At 51.4% G+C, this 24136-nt stretch overlaps 1 protein-coding gene across 1 annotated transcript; it reads left to right on the forward strand.

The window, feature by feature from the left end:
- Positions 1-16283: 16283 nt before the first annotated feature.
- Positions 16284-23916, forward strand: RPL30 (ribosomal protein L30). The gene is made up of 5 exons (XM_032980158.2): positions 16284-16406; positions 16507-16554; positions 20164-20309; positions 21028-21158; positions 23791-23916. Exons 2-5 carry the CDS (start codon positions 16537-16539, stop codon positions 23850-23852), a joined length of 357 nt encoding a protein of 118 aa, XP_032836049.1. The 5' UTR covers positions 16284-16406; positions 16507-16536; the 3' UTR covers positions 23853-23916.
- The last annotated feature ends 220 nt before the right edge of the window (positions 23917-24136 follow it).

Here is a 24136-nt window from a genome sequence, read left to right on the forward strand (position 1 = left end):
CGCAGACTCCACAAAGCAGGCGTCAGGGTCGGGATCGAACCCACGACCTCCTGTGGACCAGGTGAAGTAGAATCAACATCACCCGTGTTTAGAGTATTTGGTTGCTGCTATGAATATCCACACTACGACGACGATGATGACGATGAGCCCACGTGGTTGAGCTTGCTATCATTTGTGATAGGGTCGCTTCTGAAAAAGCTCAGTGGAGCCTGACACCTGGTAAAATACAAAATAGTTTCTAGTTTGGTTTATTCCACATGTAGGGGTAATCGTCACTCACCACTCCGTGGGCTGGTAGCTTCCCCTTATCATCAATAGGGGGCGGAAACACTACCACGCCAGGGCTCATGTATAAGGCCCAAAAAGGGGCCAACGACAAACCCGAGCAAGCGGATCCTGCGGCACATTCCCCGGGGCCCCGGGAGGGGGGAACCGGGGGATGATGTCACCTTCCAGAAAGTTCTAGAAGGGAGGCGTGGCTATGGCGGAGCAAGCCACGAATCAGTATATAAGCCGGACCTCTCAGAGGTCTGGCTCAGTCATCTGCAAGCTGATGAAGGAAGACCTGGGCTGAAGATAGAACCCTGGACCCCAAGCTCCGATGTCCTTCTAAGGGCCGGAGCTCAGTGAGGCCAGTGGTCAGGACCTCCCCTCGGGCCCCAGCCAGAGGACGAAGGGTAACGGGGTGCCCAGTGATAGGGCGCGTATAGTCCGGAGGCCATACCTCCCCAGGTATCGGGTAAAGGGGCAGATATACCCTTTGTGTTAGGGACTTGTAAGACAATAAATATCGAGTTGCCTCATCAGAAGTTTATTCGTCAATTCATACCCACGACACACACATTGGAAAGATCACGCGTGGTAGGGTGGCAAGTGGTGACGGGGTGGGGAGGTGGAGGTGAAAGAGTGGGGGGAGGGGGGCTCTCTTAGTGAGTTGTGGGGGGAGGGGGGCTCTCTTAGTGAGTTGAGGGGGGGCTCTCTTCTTGAGTCCAGGGGGGAGGGGGCTCTCTTACTGAGTTAAGGGGGGCCGGGGGGGGGCTCTCTTAGTGACTTGATGGAGGAGAGGGGCTCTCTTAGTGCATTGTGGGGGGAGGGGGGCTCTCTTCGTGAGTTGTGGGCGGAGGGGGGCTCTCTTTGTGAGTTGTGGGAGGAGGGGGGCTCTCTTCGTGAATTGTGGGAGGAGGGGGGGCTCTCTTAGTGAGTTGTGGGAGGAGGGGGGCTCTCTTCGTGAGTTGTGGGAGGAGGGGGGCTCTCTTCGTGAGTTGTGGGAGGAGGGGGGGCACTCTTAGTGAGTTGTGGGGGGGAAGGGGCCTCTCTTAGTGAATTAAAGGGGGGCTCTCTGAGTGTGTTGAGGGGGAGGGGGGGCTCTCTTTAGTGAGTTGAGGGGGGGCTCTCTTATTGAGTCCAGGGGGGAGGAGAGCTCTCTTAGTGCATTGAGGGGGGCTATCTTAGTGAGTTATGGGGGGAGAAGGGCTCTCTTTGTGAGTTGAGGGGGGAGGGGGGCTCTCTTAGTAAGTTGTGGGGGGCTCTTTTAATGAGTTGTGGGGGGCTCTCTTACTGAGTTGAGGGGGGCAGGGGGGGCTCTCTTAGTGACTTGATGGAGGAGATGGGCTCTCTTCGTGAGTTGTGGGGTGGAGGGGGGCTCTCTTAGTGAGTTGTGGGGCGGAAGGGGGGCTCTCTTAGTGAGTTGTGGGGTGGAGGGGGCTGTCTTAGTGAGTTGTGGGGGGAGGGGGGCTCTCTTAGTGAGTTAAAGGGGGGCTCGCTGAGTTGTTGAGGGGGGGCTCTCTTGAGTGAGTTGAGGGGGGGCTCTCTTATTGAGTCCAGGGGGGAGGGGAGCTCTCTTAGTGCGTTGAGGGTGGATATCTTAGTGAGTTATGTGGGGAGGGGGGCTCTTTTAGTGAGTTGAGGAGAGGGGGCTCTATTAGTGAGTTGAGGAGGAGAGGGGGGCCTCTCTGAGTGAGTTGAGGGGGCCTCTCTGAGTGAGTTGAGGGGGGCTCTCTTAGTGAGTTGTGGGGGGGAGATGGAGCTTTCTTGGTGAGTTGTGGGGGGGAGGGGGGCTCTCTTCGTGAGTTGTGGGGGGTAGGCTCTCCGTGTCCCAAGGCCAAGTTTCCGCACCGCCAACAACGACCGCCAAATCAATGGCACGGTCGTCCTTCCCTCCCGCCCCTCCCTTCCCGCCCTTCCCTCCCGCCCCTCCCTTCCCGCTCCTCCTCCCCTGCAATGGGTGCGCGGAGTCTTCCTGGTCAGGCCAATGAGACACCGACTTCATGGCGGTGCGCACCACGATGCCCTTCATTGTCATGCCGAGAGCAACTGCCGGATTAAGTTCCACCACCCAACGCCGTGGGAGTTGTCCGCTTGGGGCCAGGGCACGCGGCCGCTAACATGCGGCCAGCGATGTTTGTCCATGGCCGGGTGGTATTTGTTTTTGTTATCAGGAAGTGCATTAACCTCTGCGCGACCGCTGCCTCTTCGCCCACAGGCACACGATGCCAGCTATATACGCACACAGCAACAACAGCCGCCCTTCGCCACTCAGTGTCAGTGACGTCACCATGACAACTGTGCCAGGCTAGGTACACTTTCAGGCCACGTGGCCAATGTGCCCCCTACTGTGCCAACGTGCTGTGATTTAGCCGCCCGGCGCTCCGCTCGTTTTGTGAGCGGCGCTCCTCTGCCCTCCGTTGCTGGAGGGCGATTGCCTCCGACTGCCTGGGCATCAATCAGCCTCCCGTTGTATCTGTACCAGATGGAAATTCCTCCGGTATAGCCATGGATCAATTCTCCAACTACGTGGTCACGTAGTTTTACCCGGGCCTGCTCACCATCATGAAGGTCCTTAATTATTGTGAGAAGAGGGTCTGTGTATCAGAAAGCACGATGAACAACCCAGAGTCCTGATCTATTGATAGCACCATAGGCCTTGACCACGTCAATAAACCAGTGATGTGAGTTCCGTTGAAATCCCTTACACCTCTGCTGTAGCAGACGGACAGAGTATAGGGCATCAGTGCAGGACAGCGCATACATTTGTTGAGTGGAAGAATCGACACGGAGACGTCTCTTCTGGTACGGGCTCACGCCAGGTTTATTAGGGGCTTACGCCTAGGAACTAAGTAGGGGCTTACGCCTAACAGTTATTATGTACTATCGTATAACTCCCCAGGGAATGGGTACTGGGAGGTCCCTAGCAACCACCCAGGCTATTCAGGCTCTTCCATCATCACCGACCGAGGGATCTGCTAACTCGGTCAGCCGGGTGAAGTAGCCCCCCTAGCCTGGTGCTAATTTCCCCTACCCTGGGTCCCCCCGTCTAACCTCTCTGTTCCCGGCCCCTCACGACGACCCCGTTCATGTCACTGGTCTCAGCTTATATATCCCCAGGTGACAAGCCGTCATCCATTCTACACCCCAGGGTGACATAACGTCATCAACTACTCCACAACATCACCCCCCCCTCCCCCCGTGAAAAAAAAAACAGCCGACCCGGCTGCAACTATTACGTGAGCAGAGTCTGTCCGGGCGGAAGCCACAAAGACAAGGAAGACAGGACCGGCTGCTAGCAGGAACACAACATTAGGGCAGCACGGAACATAATAAGTCAGGACAGAGTCGCCACTCGTGGCAACGTAAGTGGCGACAAGGTAGGGGATTTAAGAAGACGGCCCCACAGGCCGTCAGCGTACGCGCACGCCCCTCGAGCGCGTACTGGCTGCCAGCCCGCTCCCACGCGTGGCGTCAGCCGGCACATGGGCGGGTTGAGACGCCGCCGGCGGCACCACCGGCGGGGGCACCGTAGGAGCGCCCAACGGTGGGCCACTGCCCCCTGCAGCGTCGGCCTCCGGAACAGGTGGTGGCCCGGAGGGAGATAGGACCTTCGCCAGGACATCCTCCGGACGGCCCGATGCTGGCGGCGTCACTGGCGGTGGTTCTGCGGGCGTACACAAGGGCAGGGCATCGCTCGCATCACTACGACCCCCGCGGCACGACTCGTCGGACGCATCCATCGCCGGCCACTCCAGAATTGGGGATGAATCAGGAGGACCCGGCGGCACCACCCCCTTGAGTCACGGCGGGTGCATGATCCAGCGTCAACGGCCCCACCAAATGCGGACACATTGAGGTCGGCGGACCTCCACGACCTCGACAGGGCCCTGCCACGGGCGATGTAATTTAGGGGAGGTACCCACCGGCACTTCAGGGCAGTGCAGCCACGCCAACTGGCCCTCTTCCCACGGCAGGCCAACCGTCTGGTGCTTGGGCAAGCGCTCGGTGGCCGCCTGCCAGCTGGCCGAATTCTCCAGAGCCGCCTGCCGCACCTCGCGCAGCCGATCGAGCGCGACCCTCATTGGGACAGGAACAGGCGAACCTTTTTTGGCAAGACCTAGGTCCAGTTGGACGTGCATGGGGGGCTCGGGTTCCCTCCCATACATGAGGTAAAAAGGGGAGAACCCCGTCGAGGCATGAGGAGCCAACCTGTACGCTGCCAGCACCCCCGGGATGAACAGGTCCCAGTCCGATTGGGACATGCTCACGTGATGGCACAGCATGGATGTGAGCATGCGGTTGAATCGCTCTACCATCCTGTCAGACTGGGGGTGGTGGGGCGAGGTGCGGACTGTCTTCGTGCCAAGGAGGTCACAGACCTCCTTGAGCAACCGGGAAGAAAAATTCCACCCTTGATCACTCAGGAGCTGTTTTGGCGCCCCCTTGTCGAGAACATATTCCTAAACGAACGCCTCAGTGATGGACGAGGCCGATTGGTCCACCAGAGGCCACGCCATAGGCCAACGCATGAGGTACTCCACCCCCACCAAGAGGTACCTGTGGCCCCGTTGGGATGCAGGGACTGGCCCCAAAATGTCGAGTGCCACAAGCTCATTAACACGAGAAACCCAGATGGACTGCAGCGGGGCCCGGTCCTGACCAAAATAAGCACCACATCATCCTCCACACCCGGCCAATAGTAGTCCCGTTTAAGGGTTAACAAGGAATTATTGTAGCCGAGGTGCATAAGTTCCTCGTGAATGGCCCGGGTCAACTTACCTCGCAAGCCAATGGGCACAACCACACAATAGCGCTCCAACTGAGCATCCCAATGCATGAGGAAGCCGTCATGCACTGCAATCACCGGGGCAGCCGACGGAGCTGAGCTCCGGGCCTTTTAACCCAAGACGGCGTCGCAGCCTCAGCAGAAAGGAATCCTCCATCTGCAGCTTGGACCATACCTCCCGGCGGAGTCCCAGGCCGAAATCAACAGGCAATGCCACACCCGGAGAGGGTGCCGCTTCGGCAGACGAAACCAACTGAGCCGCGGTGTCCACTGGGGCCTTACAGCGGCTGGAACCCAGAGCACAAGCGCACCCGCCATCCAGGGGAAGCCTGGAAAGGCCATCCGCATTCCCATGCCGAGTCCCCTTCCTGTGGATGACATCGAAGGGGTACTCCTGGAGCACCTCGAGCCAGCGGGATAGCTGACCCGAGGGCTGATCATGGTCGGTCCGGACGGTGAACCGGCGACCATACAGATATGGCCTGTACAATTGGACAAATAAAACAATGGCCAGCAGCTCCCTCCTGGTCACAAAGTACCGCTAGTCAGTGGGGGACAGAACACGGCTACCATAGGCAACTACCCGCTCCACCCCGTCGACGACCTGAGCCAGGACAGCCCCAATGCCCGTATCACTGGCGTCGGTGTCGAGGAGGAATGGCCGTGAAAACTCCGGGTACCCCAAGGGTGGCGCGTCCGCTAAGGCTGTGCAAAGCGCCAAAAAAGCGACTTCCTCCTCCTTCCCCCAGCGAAATTTCTGACCCTTGGCAGAGAGTGCATGCAGTGGCTTCGCAATGGTCGCAAAATTACGGACGAACCGGCGATAGTACGACACGAAGCCAACAAAGCTACGTACCTCAGCGACAGATGTAGGAGCTGGCCACGGCCAGACACAAGCAGTCTTTTTCGGATCCGAGGCCACACCTAACGCACTCACAATGTGTCCCAAATACTTCACCGATGTTTGCAAAATATGGCATTTCTGTGGTTTGAATTTCAAGCCCGCGGCTCGCATCTTGGCGAACACTGCCTCAAGACGCCACAAGTGCTCGTCAAACGTACGTCCGAAAACAATAACGTCATCCAAATAGATTTAACAAGATTCCCACTGCAGCCCCACCAAGACCATCTCCATGAGACGCTGGAAGGTGGCCCGGGCCGAATGAAGACCCATAGGAAGCCGATTGAATTGGAACAGCCCCTGGGGTGTGTGGAAAGCGGTCTTGGGTCTAGAGGCATCGTCGAGCGGCAACTGCCAAATGCCCAAGAGCAAATCTAGGGTCGAAAAGAACCGAGCACCCAAGAGAGCATCGAGGGAATCATCCATGCGAGGCAATTGATACATATTGGCCACCGAAATCTTGTTTAATTTACAGAAGTCGACGCAGAAATGGAGACTCCTGTCCCATTTCTTGACTAGCACGATGGGGGCCCCCCAAGGGCTAGTGGAAGGGGAGATAATGTCCGCCGCCAACATCTCATCAACTGCGGATTGGACATGATCCTTTTCCGCCAGGCTAAAGCGGTGTGAATTTAACCGAATTGGGTCCGAGTCGCCCGTATCAACAGATCGGTGAACCTGAAGATGAGTTCGCAGAGCCGCTGGCGCTCCTCGGAGCACAACGAGGCGTTCTCGTTGCACAACGTATCAATCCATGATGCGTTGGCCCTCCCCGTGGGCAACACACCTGCCACAACCCCTCACCTGGGCCACCACGATGGCGAGCTGCGCCATCGTGAGCTGGAGCAGCTCCAGCTTGGCCGCGATGTCACGCCATGCGTCATACGGTGGCGCGACAGCACCTCCACCGGCTCCAACCGAGCCGTCTCCGCGGGGCGCATCTCCGTGGCCCCGGCCTTCGGGATCATCATCAGACTCTCCATGATGGTGTCTTCTTCACTGGCCTGCGTCCCAAGCGTGATTTTCCGTCTCGCGCCGGACTTAGACATGGTGGCGAGCGCGGAAGTCACTTCTGACACCAGTTGTTGTGTTGAAGAATCGACACGGAGACGTCTCTTCTGGTAAGGGCTCACGCCAGGTTTATTAGGGGCTTACGCCTAGGAACTAAGTAAGGGCTTACGCCTAACAGTTATTATGTACTACCATATAACTTTCCAGGGAAAGGGTGCCGGGAGGTCCCTAGCACCCACCCAGGCTATTCAGGCTCTTCCCTCAGCACCGACCGAGGGATCAGCCAACTTGGTCGACAGGGTAAAGTAGCCCACCTAGCCTGGTGCTAATTTCCCCCTACCCTGGGTCCCCCCATCTAACCTCTCTGTTCCCAGCCCCTTACGACGACCCCATTCACATCACTGGTCTCAGCGTATATATCCCCGGGTGACAAGTCGTCATCCATTTTACACCCCAGGGTGACATGACGTTATCAACTACTCCACAACACATTCACACAGTACACAAACATCCCCCATAAAGCCTTAACAGACTGTCGGGGCCAATTCTGTGAGCGAGTAACACCTATGCCGGTATGGCGCACGAGGGTGTGGGTGGCCAGCACCACGCCCGGCCAGTGAAATTTACGCACCGCACCAAGTCACTCATTTCAGGCTGAGCCAAGACCGGTTTCAAACATTCGTCACTGGTGTTGGCTGAACTCGGGTCGCCGGGTTCGTAGGGCGGAGCGCTAACCGCTGCGCCACTGCTCCACATCTACCCCCCACCCCCCACAAAGTCACAGACCGCCGGAGGCCCCCCCCCCCTTCGGGCGTACAGTGCTGTGGGGGGCTGCGAGCCAAAGGGGCCATTAGCGCAGCAGCCTCATCAATAATTGAGCATGGCAACAGCCGAGCTCCCGGCACGGGAACGCGTCGTGCGCCCCACGTGCACCTCTATCCAACGGCTACACGATGCATTGTACAAAGCCCAATGGTGTACATAGGTTGTACATTGTTCATAGCTCCACACTATACATAGCTCAACATTTTAGACAGCTCAACATTGGACATAGCTCAATATTGTTCATAGATTAACGTTGTACATAGCTGCACGTTGTACTTAGCTCAACATTATACACAGCTCCACCTGGTACACAGCTCTACATTGTAAATAGCTCAACATTGTACGTAGCTCAACATTGCACGTAGCTCAACAATGTACAAGCTCCACATTGTACGTAGCTCAACATTGTACGTAGCTCAACATTGTACATAGCTCTACATTGTACATAGCTCAACATTGTACATAGCTCCACGTTGTACTTAGCTCAACATTGTGCATAGCTCCACGTGGTATACAGCTCTACATTGTACATAGCTCAAAATTGTACATAGCTCAACATTGTACATAGCTCCACGTGGTACACAGCTCTACATTGTAAACAGCTCAACATTGTACATAGCTCAACATTGTACATAGCTCAACATTGTACAAAGCTCCACAATGTACGTAGCTCAACATTGTACGTAGCTCAACATTGTACATAGCTCAACATTGTACATAGCCCCACATTGTACATAGCTCAACATTGTACATAGCTCAACATTGTACATACCTCAACATTGTACATAGCTCCACGTTGTACTTAGCTCAACATTGTACATAGCTCCACGTGGTATACAGCTCTACATTGTACATAGCTCAAAAATGTACATAGCTCAACATTGTACATAGCTCAACAATGGACATAGCTCAACATTGTACATAGTTCAACATTGTACATAGCTCAACATTGTACATAGCTCAACATTGTACATAGCTCAACATTGGACATAAGTCAACATTGAGCATAGCCCCACATTGTACGTAGCTCAACATTGTACACAGCTCCACGTTGCACATAGCTTAACATTGTACATAGCTCCACATTGTACTTAGCTCAACATTGTACGTAGCTCAACATTGTACACAGCTCAACATTGTACACAGCTCCACGTTATATACAGCTCCACATTGTATATAGCTCAACATTGTACGTAGCTCAACATTGTACATAGCTCAACATTGTGCATAGCCGCACATTGTACGTAGCGCAACATTGTATGTAGCCAACATTGTACATAGCTCAACATTGTACATAGCTCAACATTGTACATAGCTCAACATTGTACATAGCTCCACGTTGTACTTAGCTCAACATTGTACATAGCTCAAAATTGTACACAGCCCCACATTGTACACAACTCAACATTGTACACACCTTCACATTGTACACAGCTCAACATTGTACATAGCCCCACATTGTACATAGGTCAACATTGTACACAGCTCCACATTGTACACAGCTCAAAATTGTACATAGCTCAACATTGTGCATAGGTCAACATTGTACATAGCTCAACATTGTACATAGCTCAAAATTGCACGTAGCTCAACATTGTACATAGGTCAACATTGTACATAGCTCAACATTGTACATAGCTCAAAATTGTACGTAGCTCAACAATGTACATATCCCCACATTGTACATAGCTCCACATTGTACACAGCTCAACATTGTGCATAGCTCAACATTGTACATAGCTCCACATTGTACATAGCTCAACATTGTACATAGCTCAACATTGTGCATAGCTCCACGTTGTACACAGCTCAACATTGCACACAGCTCCACGTTGTACTTAGCTCAATATTGTACGTAGCTCAGCATTGTACATAGCCCCACATTGTACGTAGCTCAACATTGTACTTAGCTCAACATTGTACGTAGATCAACATTGTACGTAGCTCAACATTGCACATAGCTCCACATTGTACATAGCTAAACATTGTACATCGCTCAACATTGTACATAGCTCAACATTGTACATAGCTCCACACTGTACATAGCTCAACATTTTAGACAGCTCAACATTGTACATAGCTCAACATTGTACATAGATCAACGTTGTACATAGCTCCACATTGTACATAGCTCAACATTGTACGTAGCTCAACATTGCACGTAGCTCAACATTGTACAAAGCTCCACATTGTACGGAGCTCAACATTGTACGTAGCTCAACATTGTACGTAGCTCAACATTGTACATAGCCCCACATTGTACATAGCTCAACATTGTACATAGATCAACATTGTGCATAGCTCAACATTGTACGTAGCTCAACATTGCACATAGCTCCACATTGTACATAGCTAAACATTGTACATCGCTCAACATTGTACATAGCTCAACATTGTACATAGCTCCACACTGTACATAGCTCAACATTTTAGACAGCTCAACATTGTACATAGCTCAACATTGTACATAGATCAACGTTGTACATAGCTCCACATTGTACATAGCTCAACATTGTACGTAGCTCAACATTGCACGTAGCTCAACATTGTACAAAGCTCCACATTGTACGGAGCTCAACATTGTACGTAGCTCAACATTGTACGTAGCTCAACATTGTACATAGCCCCACATTGTACATAGCTCAACATTGTACATAGCTCAACATTGTACATAGCTTCACGTGGTATACAGCTCTACATTGTACATAGCTTAACATTGTACATAGCTCAACATTGTACATAGTTCAACATTGTACATAGCTCAACATTGTACATAGTTCAACATTGTACATAGCTCAACATTGTACATAGCTCAACATTGTACATAGCTCAACATTGGACATGGCTCAACATTGAGCATAGCCCCACATTGTACGTAGCTCAACATTGTACGTAGCTCAACATTGTACATAGCTTAACATTGTACATAGTTCAACATTGTACATAGCTCAACATTGTACATAGTTCAACATTGTACATAGCTCTACATTGTACATAGTTCAACATTGTACATAGCTCAACATTGTACATAGCTTAACATTGTACATAGCTCCACATTGTACATAGGTCAACATTGTGCACAGCCGCACATTGTACACAGCTCAACATTGTACATAGCTCCACATTGTACATAGGTCAACATTGTGCACAGCCGCACATTGTACACAGCTCAACATTTTACACAGCTCCACGTTGTACACAGCTCCACATTGTACATAGCTCAACATTGTACGTAGCTCAACATTGCACATAGCTCAACATTGTACATATTGTACACGTAGAGTTGCGTATAAGCAAGAGACAGAGAGTGTGTAACAGTGTAGGGTGTGTATTGTATATAATGTGCAATGTGTGCTCGGTGTTTAATTAAAGAATTGCCTCCAAGAAGTTACGTCTCCAAGTCAGTCACTACACTAGGACAGCACACCAGTGTGTTGGAGAGCAAATCCACAACATTTCCAAACTGAGTATGACGTTTCGCCGGTAATTACAACCAGAATCATCAGGCGGACAGCAGACTGCAGGAGGATTTTTTTTAGACTGCAGGAGGAATCCGATGAGCTATGAAGCTCTTTTTGCACACGTTCAACAAATAACAACACTACAACAAATAACAACACAATACAACACAATAGTAGGGGTGCAAAAGAGAGACAATGGTATGCGAGTCACGAAATATAAATAAGTAATAAATTATCAAGATTGGGCAAGGCAGCAAAGACAATAAGAACAACAAGATAACACCACACAGCAGTTGCAGCAGTAGTCCCTTAATTAACTATCAATGACTACACTGCAGGTAAATGATCAACGTTACAAAGCCACATTCGCAAATGTGACTGTAAATGTGATAGCACTCAATCTTCTTTTACACATCAAATCAGCCCCCACGGCCTTATTATTGTGCTTAAAATAAACTAAACATTATTCCGTTTAACACGTAGTAGGCTTTCGTGACCAGTGTCATCCATAATACAAGCTTTTTTTGGGTTAGATCGCGTAAATATATAAATGCGTCGTTAAACCCGCCTGATGATGCCGGTTGTAATTTCTGGTGAAGCGTCGTACTCAGATTATAAACGTTGTGTATTTGCTCTTCAACACACCGGTGTGCTGAACTGGTAACGAATTCGCATGTTCTGTTTAAGTGACAAACCTTATTAATTGATTGTGTCTGGTTGTGGCGGGTTTAATGACACATTTCTATATTTACACGCTCTAACTCAACATTATACGTAAATAGCACCGTGTGTCATGGGACTTGCCTTACTACTGTAATGAGCGACTTCTGTGACACGTTGTGTAAGGCCAATACGTATTTCTTCTCACACTGAGTAGAACACTAGGTATTAACGTCTCTGCTGGCTACATACAGCCAATCACTCGGCGTGGTCCCATCGCCCTCACTCAGCTACGCCGCTGGCTGGCTGGCTTGACAATGACATCGATGGAAACCACGCAGGAGCTCTTCCACGTGGCCAGACGACGGAGAGAGATGTCTGCAAGTAGCGACGCAGCCAGGACCCAAGACACCACACAAGCCCCAGGTCCGCTCCCCCTTATATCCACCCCAGGCGTGGCTAGGCCCAACCTCCGGCCACGCCCTCTTGTGGAACCTTCGAGCAGGTTCCCACAGTTTCTCGGATAACCCCATCTTTTCCCTTTACCCCAGATACACCTCCTCCTCTGATTGGTTGTTACTTAACTGTGCCCGTACACGTGATTCCCCTTCAGGTGTCACCCTGTCATTACGCTACTATCAAAATATAAGAATAGGTTTTGCCCTTTCTGGCAATAAAGCATGTGTGTTAAGATGTTATAACACCAAACTGAAACATTTTGCAAGGAATCACGTCTGCATTAAACACATATACTCGTGGTGAACATGTGTAGTGACATCAGTGATGTCACTGTAGGGTGCCGGCCCGAGAGGGTCGTGGCGTGCGATGTCCCTACATCACGGACAGCACCGGGTGGGTTGCTGTGTGAGGCCGGCTCTAGCACAGCATGGCGTGCGATGCACTGTCACACCCCGTAGGCGGGTGTAGTACCAGCCCTAGCGGGGCTTGGTGAGCGCTAGGATAGCGTGGGCACTACGCATAGCGTGTAGTGCAGGCTCCCACAAGGGGGAGTACTCTGGTTGACCTCGTAGACACGTGATCCGGAGTGTCCACAGAGTGGGCCTAAGGTGGGGGGGCTAGGGGGTGATCACGTGTCCGGGGAGAGCTCCCAAGAGGGATCGAGAGGGAGTTAGAATGCTCGAGGTGGGCGGGGCCAAGGGCGGAGTGGCCCTGACCCGGGAGGATATAAGGTGGGTCCCTGAGAGGGACCGGGGTCGCTGCATCCTACAAGCTGGAAGCTCCACGTCGACAAGCTGGAAACTCTACCTCCTACAAGGCATCAACACGTGGTCAGGGATCCGAGTGAGGGTCTGACCCTTCGTAGCTGTGACTCCTACGTATAGAGTAGTTAGCTGGGTGATCACCACCCTAGGCTGTATCTGGTGAAGGGGCAGTTACCCCTTTGTGTTAAAGGGTTGATGTTACAATAAAAGTGTTGCCTCTAAAGAACGACGTCTGCACCTCAGTTGGACTCACTACACATGTGTAGTGACTGTGGTTGTCACTGTATGGTGCCGGGGCTTACGAAGCCATGGCGGATAATGTGTTGTCATTATGGGCAGCCCGGGTTATGGGTGTAGTACCAGCCCTAGCGGGACTTGGGTGAGTGCTGGTTGGCGCGGAGGCACCGCGAGCAGTGTGCGGTGCGGGCTCCTGGTGAGGGAGCGAGAGGGAGCGTCAGCCAGCCAGGGTTACGTTGGGGCATGATACGTTGGTTGACCTGCTGACACTTGACCGGGTGATATTGGAGGGGGGCCACCGATGGACGGGGGCTGCGGGGTGGTCACGTGGTCCAAAAGAGCTCTCGGGAACCTTCGAGAAAGAGCTCGAGAGACCTGGAAGGTGGGCGGGGCGAAGGGCGGAGCCAGCCCCAGCCCGGGGGGCATATAACGAGGGCCTCGTGAGGAGCTCGAGGATCTTCGTGTGCATGGTGTTATGAAAATCCACATCGGGGAGAAGAAGCCTCTAGCCACGCAGTCCGGGACCCAGCTTGTGGTCCGAACCGGGATAGCGAACCGTGTCTAGTACTGCCGTAGCGTGGTTAGATGGGCATTCGAGACCCGAGTGTAGATCATATTATGTTGCGTGCTGTTGTATAATAAAGTGTTGCTTCCAAGATAACGTCTGCAACTCAGTTGAACTCACTACACATGGAAAAAAAAATGCTCTGATATTATATTCTTATAGCACAGTGTGTGTCTGTGTGTGAATGTGCGTGGCCTTGGGTGGTGAGCGGTAGTGTAAACTGTAAGCGCACTGCGCTACTTAACCCGGCTACCCGTGTTCGATTCCTGCTCACGGCTAACGCCGTTGACGATTATCTGAACCAGTCCTGGGCCTCCCTCGGTCGACTCAGCCTCGAATGAGTACCTGGTGGCGGTGTGTAAGCATCGTCACCAGGGAGACAAAACCGATCGGGCGTGGTGCTGGTCACCCACCCCCTCGTGTGCCGTGCCGGCCTTCATAGGTGTTACTCGCTAACAGCACTTGCCCCAACAGTCTGTTAACTGAATACTCGGCGACGTTTTGGCCAACGAGCCCACTTTCTATCACAACATCGATTATTATGTTTTTAATTGATTTGCATGTGTCATGAATAAGGGTAATTACCCAAAACGTCGCCTCGAGTATATATGTATATGCTCTTTTAAGACCATATACGTATATATTTGCCGCGATAAATATCCGCGTGATAAGCCCACTTTTGTTGAGTGGCTATCATTTGCATACCCGTCAACCCCTTATCAGTGCCCTACCCTATTACAGACCAATTCAGACTGTATTGATGACCCCGTCCCCTTTATACATCTCAACGTTCATTCTACAACGTTTCATCACAAGGAGAAAAACAGAAATAAATAGTTTAACACCTAGTAGGCTTTCGCGACCAATATCATCCATAATACAGTTTTTTTATTAGATCACATTAAAATATGTGTCGTTAAACCACCGCCACCCGACATAGCCAATTAGTCGTCAAACTACGCCTCTATTTAAGGACCGAAACAGCACTTCTCCAACAATCTGGCAGTCACCTGATGAAGCTAGTTGTAATTACTGGCGAAACGTCGTACTCATATTGTAAATGTTGTGGATTTGCTCTCCAACACACCGGCGTCCTGTACTAGTAACGAATTGGCACGTTCTGCTTACGTGACAAACCTTACTAGTTGGCTGTGCCGAGTGGTTCAGTTTCGGTTCAGTTTCTTTTATCAGGTATACCCCTGTGAGCCATGCGGCTCTTGACTCGGGTGCAACCGCAACAAACAACAAGATGAACAAACATGAACAAACAAAAAAGACGTGAGAAAATCTCGACTTAAAGCTGTCGCGACTGCAGGAATTCATATTTTTTGGATCTTTCGGTAAAGTCACGTAGATAGGTAAAATAATAAAATAATAAAACAGCACGACGTTTCGATCGCAACACAAGGAATCGTCTTCAGGTGAAAAAATACAGCAGGCGGACTGCTGAGGCAGGAAGAAATGTAGCGAGAGAGCTGCTGCAGCCAAAGGTTATAAAGGTTGAGATGGGTACAACCCAAGGGTAAGTGGGCGGGGCTAGAGATGGAATTTGCAAGTAAATGTCAGATCGCAGAACTAGGAATACCTCGGCTAATTATGTCTGCATTAACCACAATACTTGTGGTCAGAATGCAAAAGACCGAAAGAATATTGCAGACGTGAGGTTCGAGTGGGGGGGGGGGGGTGCATTATAACGGTTGTGAAAGAATGCATTGAGACAGCGTAAATATATAAACGACACATTGATATATTTACGCGATCTAACCCAAAAAAAACATGAATTCTGGACAAACAAATAGACAATTTTAATGTTGCCCGTATTGAAACGGCTGTACGCCGTATGGACCTGCAAACTCAATTTCCCTGTTTAAGAATACGGAGTAAACCACGCGGGTTGTGACAGCTATGAATAATTTGTGATAGCCAGGTCGCTTCTGAAAAAAACAAGTTAATACCCCCAGTGCGGATTTGCGTGGTAATATTACAAAAAATATATAGTTTTAGTTTTTTTTAAGTGATTATTTTACCTATCCTATACTTTGTACTCGTGTCGTGTTGTTTTGTTTGTTGTTGTAACGTCTCTGATCTACGTGACCACATTGGACATCTTTTTAAAAAGAAGAGCTTTTTGGCCCATCGGATTCCTCCAAGTATAAATATTCTGCTAGGCGTCTTTAATAATCAATTCTTAGACTCACATACCCTTCGATTAAAATTAATCGATTCATCGACACTCAGCCCTCCCCTCCCTTCAACGCTACCCAAAAAACTCTCGCGATATTTGGGGTGGGGGGCAGGTGTGGCGCGAGTCTCGCGAGAGCTGGCGGCGGTGGAAGGGGTTGGGGTGGGATTGCGCGAAGTTCGCGAGAGTTGGCGACGTGGGAGGGGGGGGGGAGTCGCGGTGCACGCCGGGAGCTCTCTCTCTTCCCCCCTCTCGCCATCTTGAGGCAGCAGCATTAGCGGCTCCGTGGTGAGACTCGCACCGCGTACTCGGCGCAACACCTCACCCTCACGCGACAAACTTTACCCCCCTAACACAGCCTCCGCATCCTTTTTTTGTCACCTTGCAGGTGCGGACGGATACTTGACGCTCACTGAAAATGTCCGCCAAAAAGACGGTGAGTTGCCGCGAGGCGGGCTTGGGGGCGTCGGCTAGGCGAGGCCGGAAAAAGCCTGCGGCCTACCCACGTGTCCGCCACCCGTGGGGGTCCCGCGTAGAAACCAGCTCCGCGTGGTCGCTTGAGACTTTTGCCACGGAAGCCCCGTGGTCTCGGGTGTCTCTACCCTCTTCACTTCTCCCCAGCGCACTGTCCCTCGTTAGCCCGGGTCCCACACACACTCGGTCCCCCTTGTTTATCGGCATCTTTTAAGCACCTGTAACCAAGTTAGCGCCGGGGGCTTCAGCCATCGTGTTCCCTGGCGGCCCTAGCTAGCGCCTCCGCCCCGTGTATCGTTGGATGTTTCCACACCCCCCCCCCCCCCCATAGATCAGAGAGGTCTTCATCCCCGGGTATCTCCCGCGTCTCCGTGTCATGGTGGTGGTACCAGGGTCCCCTCCACCCCTAAGTCACCGGGGTCTTGATTCCCCCACCATTGTCTTCACCACCCTCGTACCAAGATCTCCACAAGCGGCGGTCCCCGAATATTCACTCGCGTCTCCGCCTCTGCGTCTGTGCCCGAAGTAGCGAGATGTTAACTATCTCGCCATGTATACAGGTGGTCGTGGGTTCGATCCCGACGCCTCCTGCTGTATATTTGTGATCACGTGGATTTTTCTCCGAGTACTCTGGTTTTTTCCCCTTCACATTTAGAATCACCACGCCCTTAAGGTTATTTGGCTGCTATAGATTTCCACACGATGACGATAAGCCACTATCAGTTGTGACGGCCTGGTCGCTTCTGAATAAAGAGCTGTGCGCCTCTGGGCATTTCCTGGTGAAATTTAAAATAGTTTAGAGCTGTTCAGTGTTCCCGGGGTCTCGGGATGGTCGCTGTGAATGCAGACAGACGCGTGGTTCAGTCCGCCACGTTGGGCACCTCCGCGCCGTATCCCCACTGAAGACGGTGCAAATAGAAACAGACGTGACAGCGAGCATTCTATTAAATCCGTCACTATACCTACATCATGTTTGTCAATCCACTGCTGGATGAAGGCCATGTCGGTCGGTGCGGGTTCGTGAAGTTGTGGAATGGGGATTTGCCCAGAACTTGCGATGGTTCTCTCTGGGTTGCCTCCCCGGTTCATCATCTCCGCAACCCAGTGCTGCTGCTACTACTACAGTGCAGTTAACTTGTTGGAATTTTTTTTTAAACCCAAACTCCACCGCGGATATTGAGCGGTGAAAATGAGCCCGGTGTCGGCGCGTGTGCTGGATGGATTGTTGCCTCGCCGGATCCTGAGAGGCGACGGGGCTTGGTGGGGGAGGTCGGGGCTTAATATCCAGCAGTGGATGGATCTTGGCTTTTGAGTGAAAGGTAGCGAGATGTTAACTACCTCGTCCTGGTATGCAGGAGATTGTTGGTTCGCTCGCGACCCTAACACCTGTATATTTGTACTTTGCGTGTCTATCTCTCTCCTTCTCCACACGGTCGTGTGGATTTTTCTCCGGAGTCCTCCGGAGTTTATTTTTTTTCCATCACATGATGATAAGCCACTTGGTCAGGTGACTTGTGAAAAATAGCCACGCAATATAGTTCAGTCGACCGGCCCTTACTTGAATGCAAATTTAGATATTGCTCACAATGCGAGAAAGGGTTAGAGACACGTGACGAGGTTTGCGCGAGTTGTCGTTTCCCGGAAGATATCCGAGAGGGTAGGGGCCGGATGTGCTCAGAGCCGCTCACTGCATTCTCTCCGCGTCAATGCACTGCTGGGTGAAGGACCCCTCACCCGGAGCGAGTCGTGGGGATTATTTGACCATACTTCACCCGTGCTTGTCACACAGTTCGGGTTGGTGAAGGCAGAGTGGGGGTGGTGGGAGAGAGGCTTGGCCATGCAGGGGATTGATGAAGCCACCGCTGCCTCTGATCAAGTGAAATTGAGGCAGGATTGACAGAAGCCAATGACCACTTAACTTGAATCTGACTGCTTTATCCGGTAATTATTAGCACGCTTTACCCAGGAAGAATGTAGGTGATTTGCTCTTCGAAGAACATTCGGTTGTTACTCAGTCTCCCTTTCATAGCTCTAAAGGCAGTTTTGGGAATTCTGCATTTAATTGTGTACGTTGAACTTTTGCGCCGCACGTAGCCAACCGTGCAAATCGGAGGTGCAGTGTTAGTCGATTGTCACTGTTAGTCTATGGGCAGTATGTATGTTGAACTTCTTTCACACCGAATGTAGCTAACCGTGCAAATTGGAGATGCAGTGTTAGTCACCACCCTACACACCTTACTAATTGGCTGTCGGGTGGTGGCGGGTTTAACGACACATTTACACGTTCTAACCCAAAAAACCTGTATTATGGATGATATTGGTTGCGAATGCCTATGACATGTTAAACAAACTAAACAACACCAACAAGCAGTTCTAAAGAAATTAGTTTGTCGATCTCGATGATTTAAAAGTTGCATAGCTCCCAGTGTCTTCCTAATATCGGAAGGAAGAGCATTCCAGACGGCCGCATTATCAACATCACCACCATGAAGTATGTATGTTGAACTTTAACACCATACGTAGCCAACCGCACTAATCGGAGGTGCAGGGGAAGGACAACAAACTGAACACAAACAAGCAGTTCGAAATGCGTTTCAATCTAGATGACGATTTTAATAAGTTGCAAAGCTCACAGTGGCTTCCTAATATCGGAAGGCAGACCGTTACAGACGGCCGCAGAAGCGCATCTGAAAACGCTGCGCGATGCGGTGACCACCATCGTCTTTGTTCGATGGTTAGCCCAGAAGGCGCCGCTGCTGCTGCGAGGGTGATCAAGTTTGCCTGATAAACATGGATGAAGCATTACTATAACAGGGGGGTGAGTCTTATCCATTTAGACGACTGCTGTTGACTTCCCTCACACTGATACCGATGTTTTTTATCGACCCCAAAGGGATGCGTTGCTGAGACAACAAGCACCCCACAGACAAGTTTTGAACTTGACAAAGCAACTTTCCAATGAATTGCGAGCCACTCAGTTTACCGCCCAACCACCAGGGAGGGGAGCAGAGTGAGACAGGGGGAGAGAGTGAGAGGTTGATGGTGGTCGTTGGTCATGGTTGATGCTGTTTTGTGTTTAGCTTGTCGTACTTCCTCCGCACCTCCGATTAGCATGGTTGGGGGCTATGATTGGTGCAAAAGAAGTTTGGCATGCATACAGTAGTAACGACGGTAATTGGTTCACCCAAAAAAACTTACTTCATAATTTTTATACAACATAAGCACATATTAAAAGTAACACTGTTAATGCATTAATTAATATTTACTGTACCTACAACAGCCCATCGTTAATACGGGAATGGTCGGTAAGCGAACACATTGGCCTCTATGGAGGCCCTACACTACTATACACTACACATTGGGCTGTATGGAGGCCCGTCGTTAAGCGATCAGTCATTTATGTATGGGCGTTAAGGGGGGTTCTACTATCCATACATCGTGTGTTGGCGCTTTTGCATTGGTAGCACTGCTGGCGTGGCGTTGATGGCGTTTGGGTGTCCGTCGCTGTGCTGCTGTGTCCTGTGGTGCGTCAGTCCTGTCATCGCTGCCGTCGTTGTTCCCTTGCGTGCAGAAAAAGGCGATCGAGTCCATCAACTCGCGACTCCAGCTGGTGATGAAGAGTGGCAAATATTGCCTGGGCTACAGACAGACACTCAAGATGATCCGGCAAGGCAAGGCCAAGCTGGTGCTGCTCGCCAACAACTGCCCGGCACTGAGGTGTGTGGCGAACAGCGCTCGGGCCCCTCGGCTCCGCGTGTGCATGGTTGTCTCCCTACCGGACCCCTCCGTCGATGCCGCTGCTGGATGAAAAAGTTCTCGGGGTGCTGGCCGTTACCTCGGACGGAGCTTCATAGCTTATTGCTACTCCCCCCTCCTCATACAGTGATGAGAAGGAAACTTGGCACTGTGTGGAGTCACATAGGTTAGAATGGACAACAACGAGTACATTAAAAGTGTGGTTGTTTGGATGGGAACAAATATTGTAGGAACGGGAAAGAGGGAGGACCTTGACAGATAATGGTTTGACGATGACGACATTAAGAGATTGGTGCTTGAAAGATGTGGCCACAACTTGATCCATATTGGCACTCCATAGTCAGAGAGGAAAGTGAAAACAACAAATTTCGATTTAAAGCTTTCGTGACTGCAATGATTCAGAATGAGAATTCTACGTGACTTTACCGAAAGAACCAAAGAAGATGAAAACAACAAATGACGAAATATGCAGTGGACACACCTATTCTAGGGGCTATCTGCTCATGGATCGTGGTGGTGGTGATGATGACTCCCCTCCACACGTGCGTATGTCGCCTCTGACTTCCGAGCCCGTGGCTCCCGATTCGAGGCTCCCGGGCCGTGGCTCCTGGGTCGTGACTCCCGGCCAGCGTCTCTCGAGGTTCTGACTGCCCCCCCCCCACCCTACCGCTGCGTGCAGGAAGTCCGAGATTGAGTACTACGCCATGCTGGCCAAGACGGGCGTCCACCACTACAGCGGCAACAACATCGAGATGGGCACGGCGTGCGGAAAGTACTACCGCGTGTGTACGCTCGCCATCATCGACCCCGGTGAGTGGGGGGGCACGGGTGGTGATGAGAGGTTTGTGCCCGGCCTGATGAAGTGGTTGAAAAACGAATGAACACATTTGTGACGTGCTCGGTTCATGATCGCAGTCAGAGACGGAACAATTGGGAGGGAGAGAATTATTGATAAGAGATTGGTTTGTGGGAGTGATTCATAAGAGTGATTAATTAGAGTGTATGTATGTTGAACTTGTTTTGCATCGTACGTAGCCAACCGTGCTCATCAGAGGCACGGGGGAAGGACAACAAAACTAAACACAAATAATGTGGAGGGAGAGTCCAGAATGATTCAAAGAGCGTAGAGAATGATACGGTGAGAGGGAGATAGACAGAATGATTCAAAGTGTGTAGAGAATGATACGATAGCCGAGAGGTTCGTGCGAGACCTGGTGAAGTGGCTTGAAAAGGTTTGAACACATTTGTGAAGAGGTCGGTTCGTGTTCGCAGTCGGAGAGATAATAGGGATGGAGAATATGGTTCCTAAGGGAACGTATGTTCAACTTCTTTTGCATCGTGCTAATCGGAGGTACTGAGGGAAGGATAAACTAAAACACATGATTTGGTGGGAGTTTCGAGTGATTTAAAGAATGTAGAGAATTTTACGGTGAGAGAGGGAGAGACAATTATTCAAAGAACGTACTGAATGATACGGTGAGAGTGAGAGACAATGATTCAAAGAGCGTACAGAATGATACGGTGAGAGGGAGAGAGACAATGAATCGGGGGGTAGAGAATGATACGGTGAGAGGGAGAGAGACAATGATTCAGGGGGTAGAGAATGATACGGTGAGAGGGAGAGAGACAATGATTCAGGGGGTAGAGAATGATTCGGTGAGAGGGAGAGAGACAATGATTCAGGGGGTAGAGAATGATTCGGTGAGAGGGAGAGAGACAATGATTCAAAGAGCGTACAGAATGATACGGTGAGAGGGAGAGAGACAATGATTCAAAGAGCGTACAGAATGATACGGTGAGAGGGAGAGAGACTGATTCAGGGGGTAGAGAATGATATGGTGAGAGGGAGAGAGACAATGATTCAGGGGGTAGAGAATGATACGGTGAGAGGGAGAGAGACAATGATTCAGGGGGTAGAGAATTATACGGTGAGAGGGAGAGAGACAATGATTCAGGGGGTAGAGAATGATTCGGTGAGAGGGAGAGAGACAATGATTCAGGGGGTAGAGAATGATACGGTGAGAGGGAGAGAGAATGATTCAGGGGGTAGAGAATGATTCGGTGAGAGGGAGAGAGACAATGATTCAGGGGGTAGAGAATGATACGGTGAGAGGGAGAGAGACAATGATTCAGGGGGTAGAGAATGATACGGTGAGAGGGAGGAGAGAGTGATTTTGAGTCGCCGGAAACTGCAGAAAAGCGGGGAAGGCGACGGCTGTGATGTTTGTCCAACTCTCCGCGAAAAAGTGATCGTGCATGAAATTGATGAGAAGAATTGAGGTGCGAGTGATGGGGTGCGAACAGAGGAGACGAGAGGGTCTCTGACCGATGCCGCTGCGCAACGTGCCACAGTTGGAGGGGGGTCGGCTTGTCCAGCTGTCGTCTCTATGGCCATATTGCTACTTGTCTCTTTTCACGTTCCTCCTCCACCGATGGTGTTTTTTTGTTTTCGTCTCGTGACGAGAGAGAAACAATTCACATCTCAGGCAGAGCGGCGCAGAAAGCGGATCTCACGGAGCTACCTTCTTGAGATCCTTCAAGTGACCTCTGGTCTGCCCCAGGAGAGGGCAGCACTTCCCCTACCCCCTACCCGACCATACGAGAGTGACCTCTGGTCCACCCCGGTAGGGGGCAGCATTACCCCCGCCCTACCATACGAGAATGACCTCTGGTCCGCCCTGGTAGGGGCAGCACTTCTACCAGCGCAACCACGCGAGGGTAACGTTCGTTGCCCGACGGTCGGCCCTGGCCGCAATCGAAGTGGCGGCTTATCAATATTGTGTAGAAATTTATAGCAGCAGCCAAATAACACTCTAAACGCGTGATGTTGATTCTAAATTTGGAGGACAAAACTGGAGAACCCGTAATAAAAATCCACGCGACCATGGGGAGAGGGAAACACGCAAACATAACAGATTTTGGGGTCGGGAACGAACCCCACGACCCCCTATATACCAGGTGAGGTAGTTAACATCTCGCCAACCATGCGAAGGGAGCCACAGCTGCCGTGCGTGTCCGGACAACTCCTCCCGCTCCACGCCATCAGCGCCATTCAATGCAGAGTCGTTTTACACTTTTACTGTCATGCCGCTTGCCTGACCCAGGAGAAAGCCTCGCCGAGTCTCGCGACTCTTGTTCTCAGGAGGGGCCTGAACAGGTTTTCGCTGTCGGGGAGGGGGTGGTGATGGCTTTGAGTGCTCCCAATTGAGTCTCTTTGGTGGAGTAGTTGAACAAAATGTGGCGAACTTAAACCCTGACTGCACCGTTGTGGCCAATGAGTGATGATTGTGCCACGTGCGTGCTAACCTTGTCTATCTACCCCCCTGTGTCCCCTCGCCCACGTCTCTCCCACCCCGTCTCCCCCACTTGTCCCCCACTTCCGTGGCTCCCTCACCACCGTGTCTTCCCCCCCCCCCCCGCGCGCGTCTCGTCCATGCTCCAGGTGACTCGGACATCATCCGCTCCATGCCGGAGCAGCAGCAGCCGCAGCCCGGGGACAAGTGAAGCGGCGGGGGTCCCACAGCGCCCCCCCCACACCACCAATAAAGCCCCCCCATCGAGTCCCGTGGTTCGCTTCCTGCCTCCGTTCCTCGCGTACCGTGAACGCCGCTCGGAATGAAAGCCGGTGTTTGCTGCAGAGCGGTTGAGTAGGGACTTGCCAGGTTTTGTCTGTAGACTTTTAGCGCCGGTTTTTGTTTTTCCGGCTTCCTATCCCCCCATAGGGGAGATACCGGCATCGGCGGTGACTCGCGGCTTTTGCGAGGTTCTGGTCTGTAAGTGTCGTGTAC

This window comes from Petromyzon marinus, chromosome 43 (genome assembly GCF_048934315.1).
Source record: "Petromyzon marinus isolate PM22_M1 ecotype Great Lakes invasive population chromosome 43, UKy_Petmar_22M1.pri1.0, whole genome shotgun sequence".
Lineage (NCBI taxonomy): Eukaryota > Metazoa > Chordata > Hyperoartia > Petromyzontiformes > Petromyzontidae > Petromyzon > Petromyzon marinus.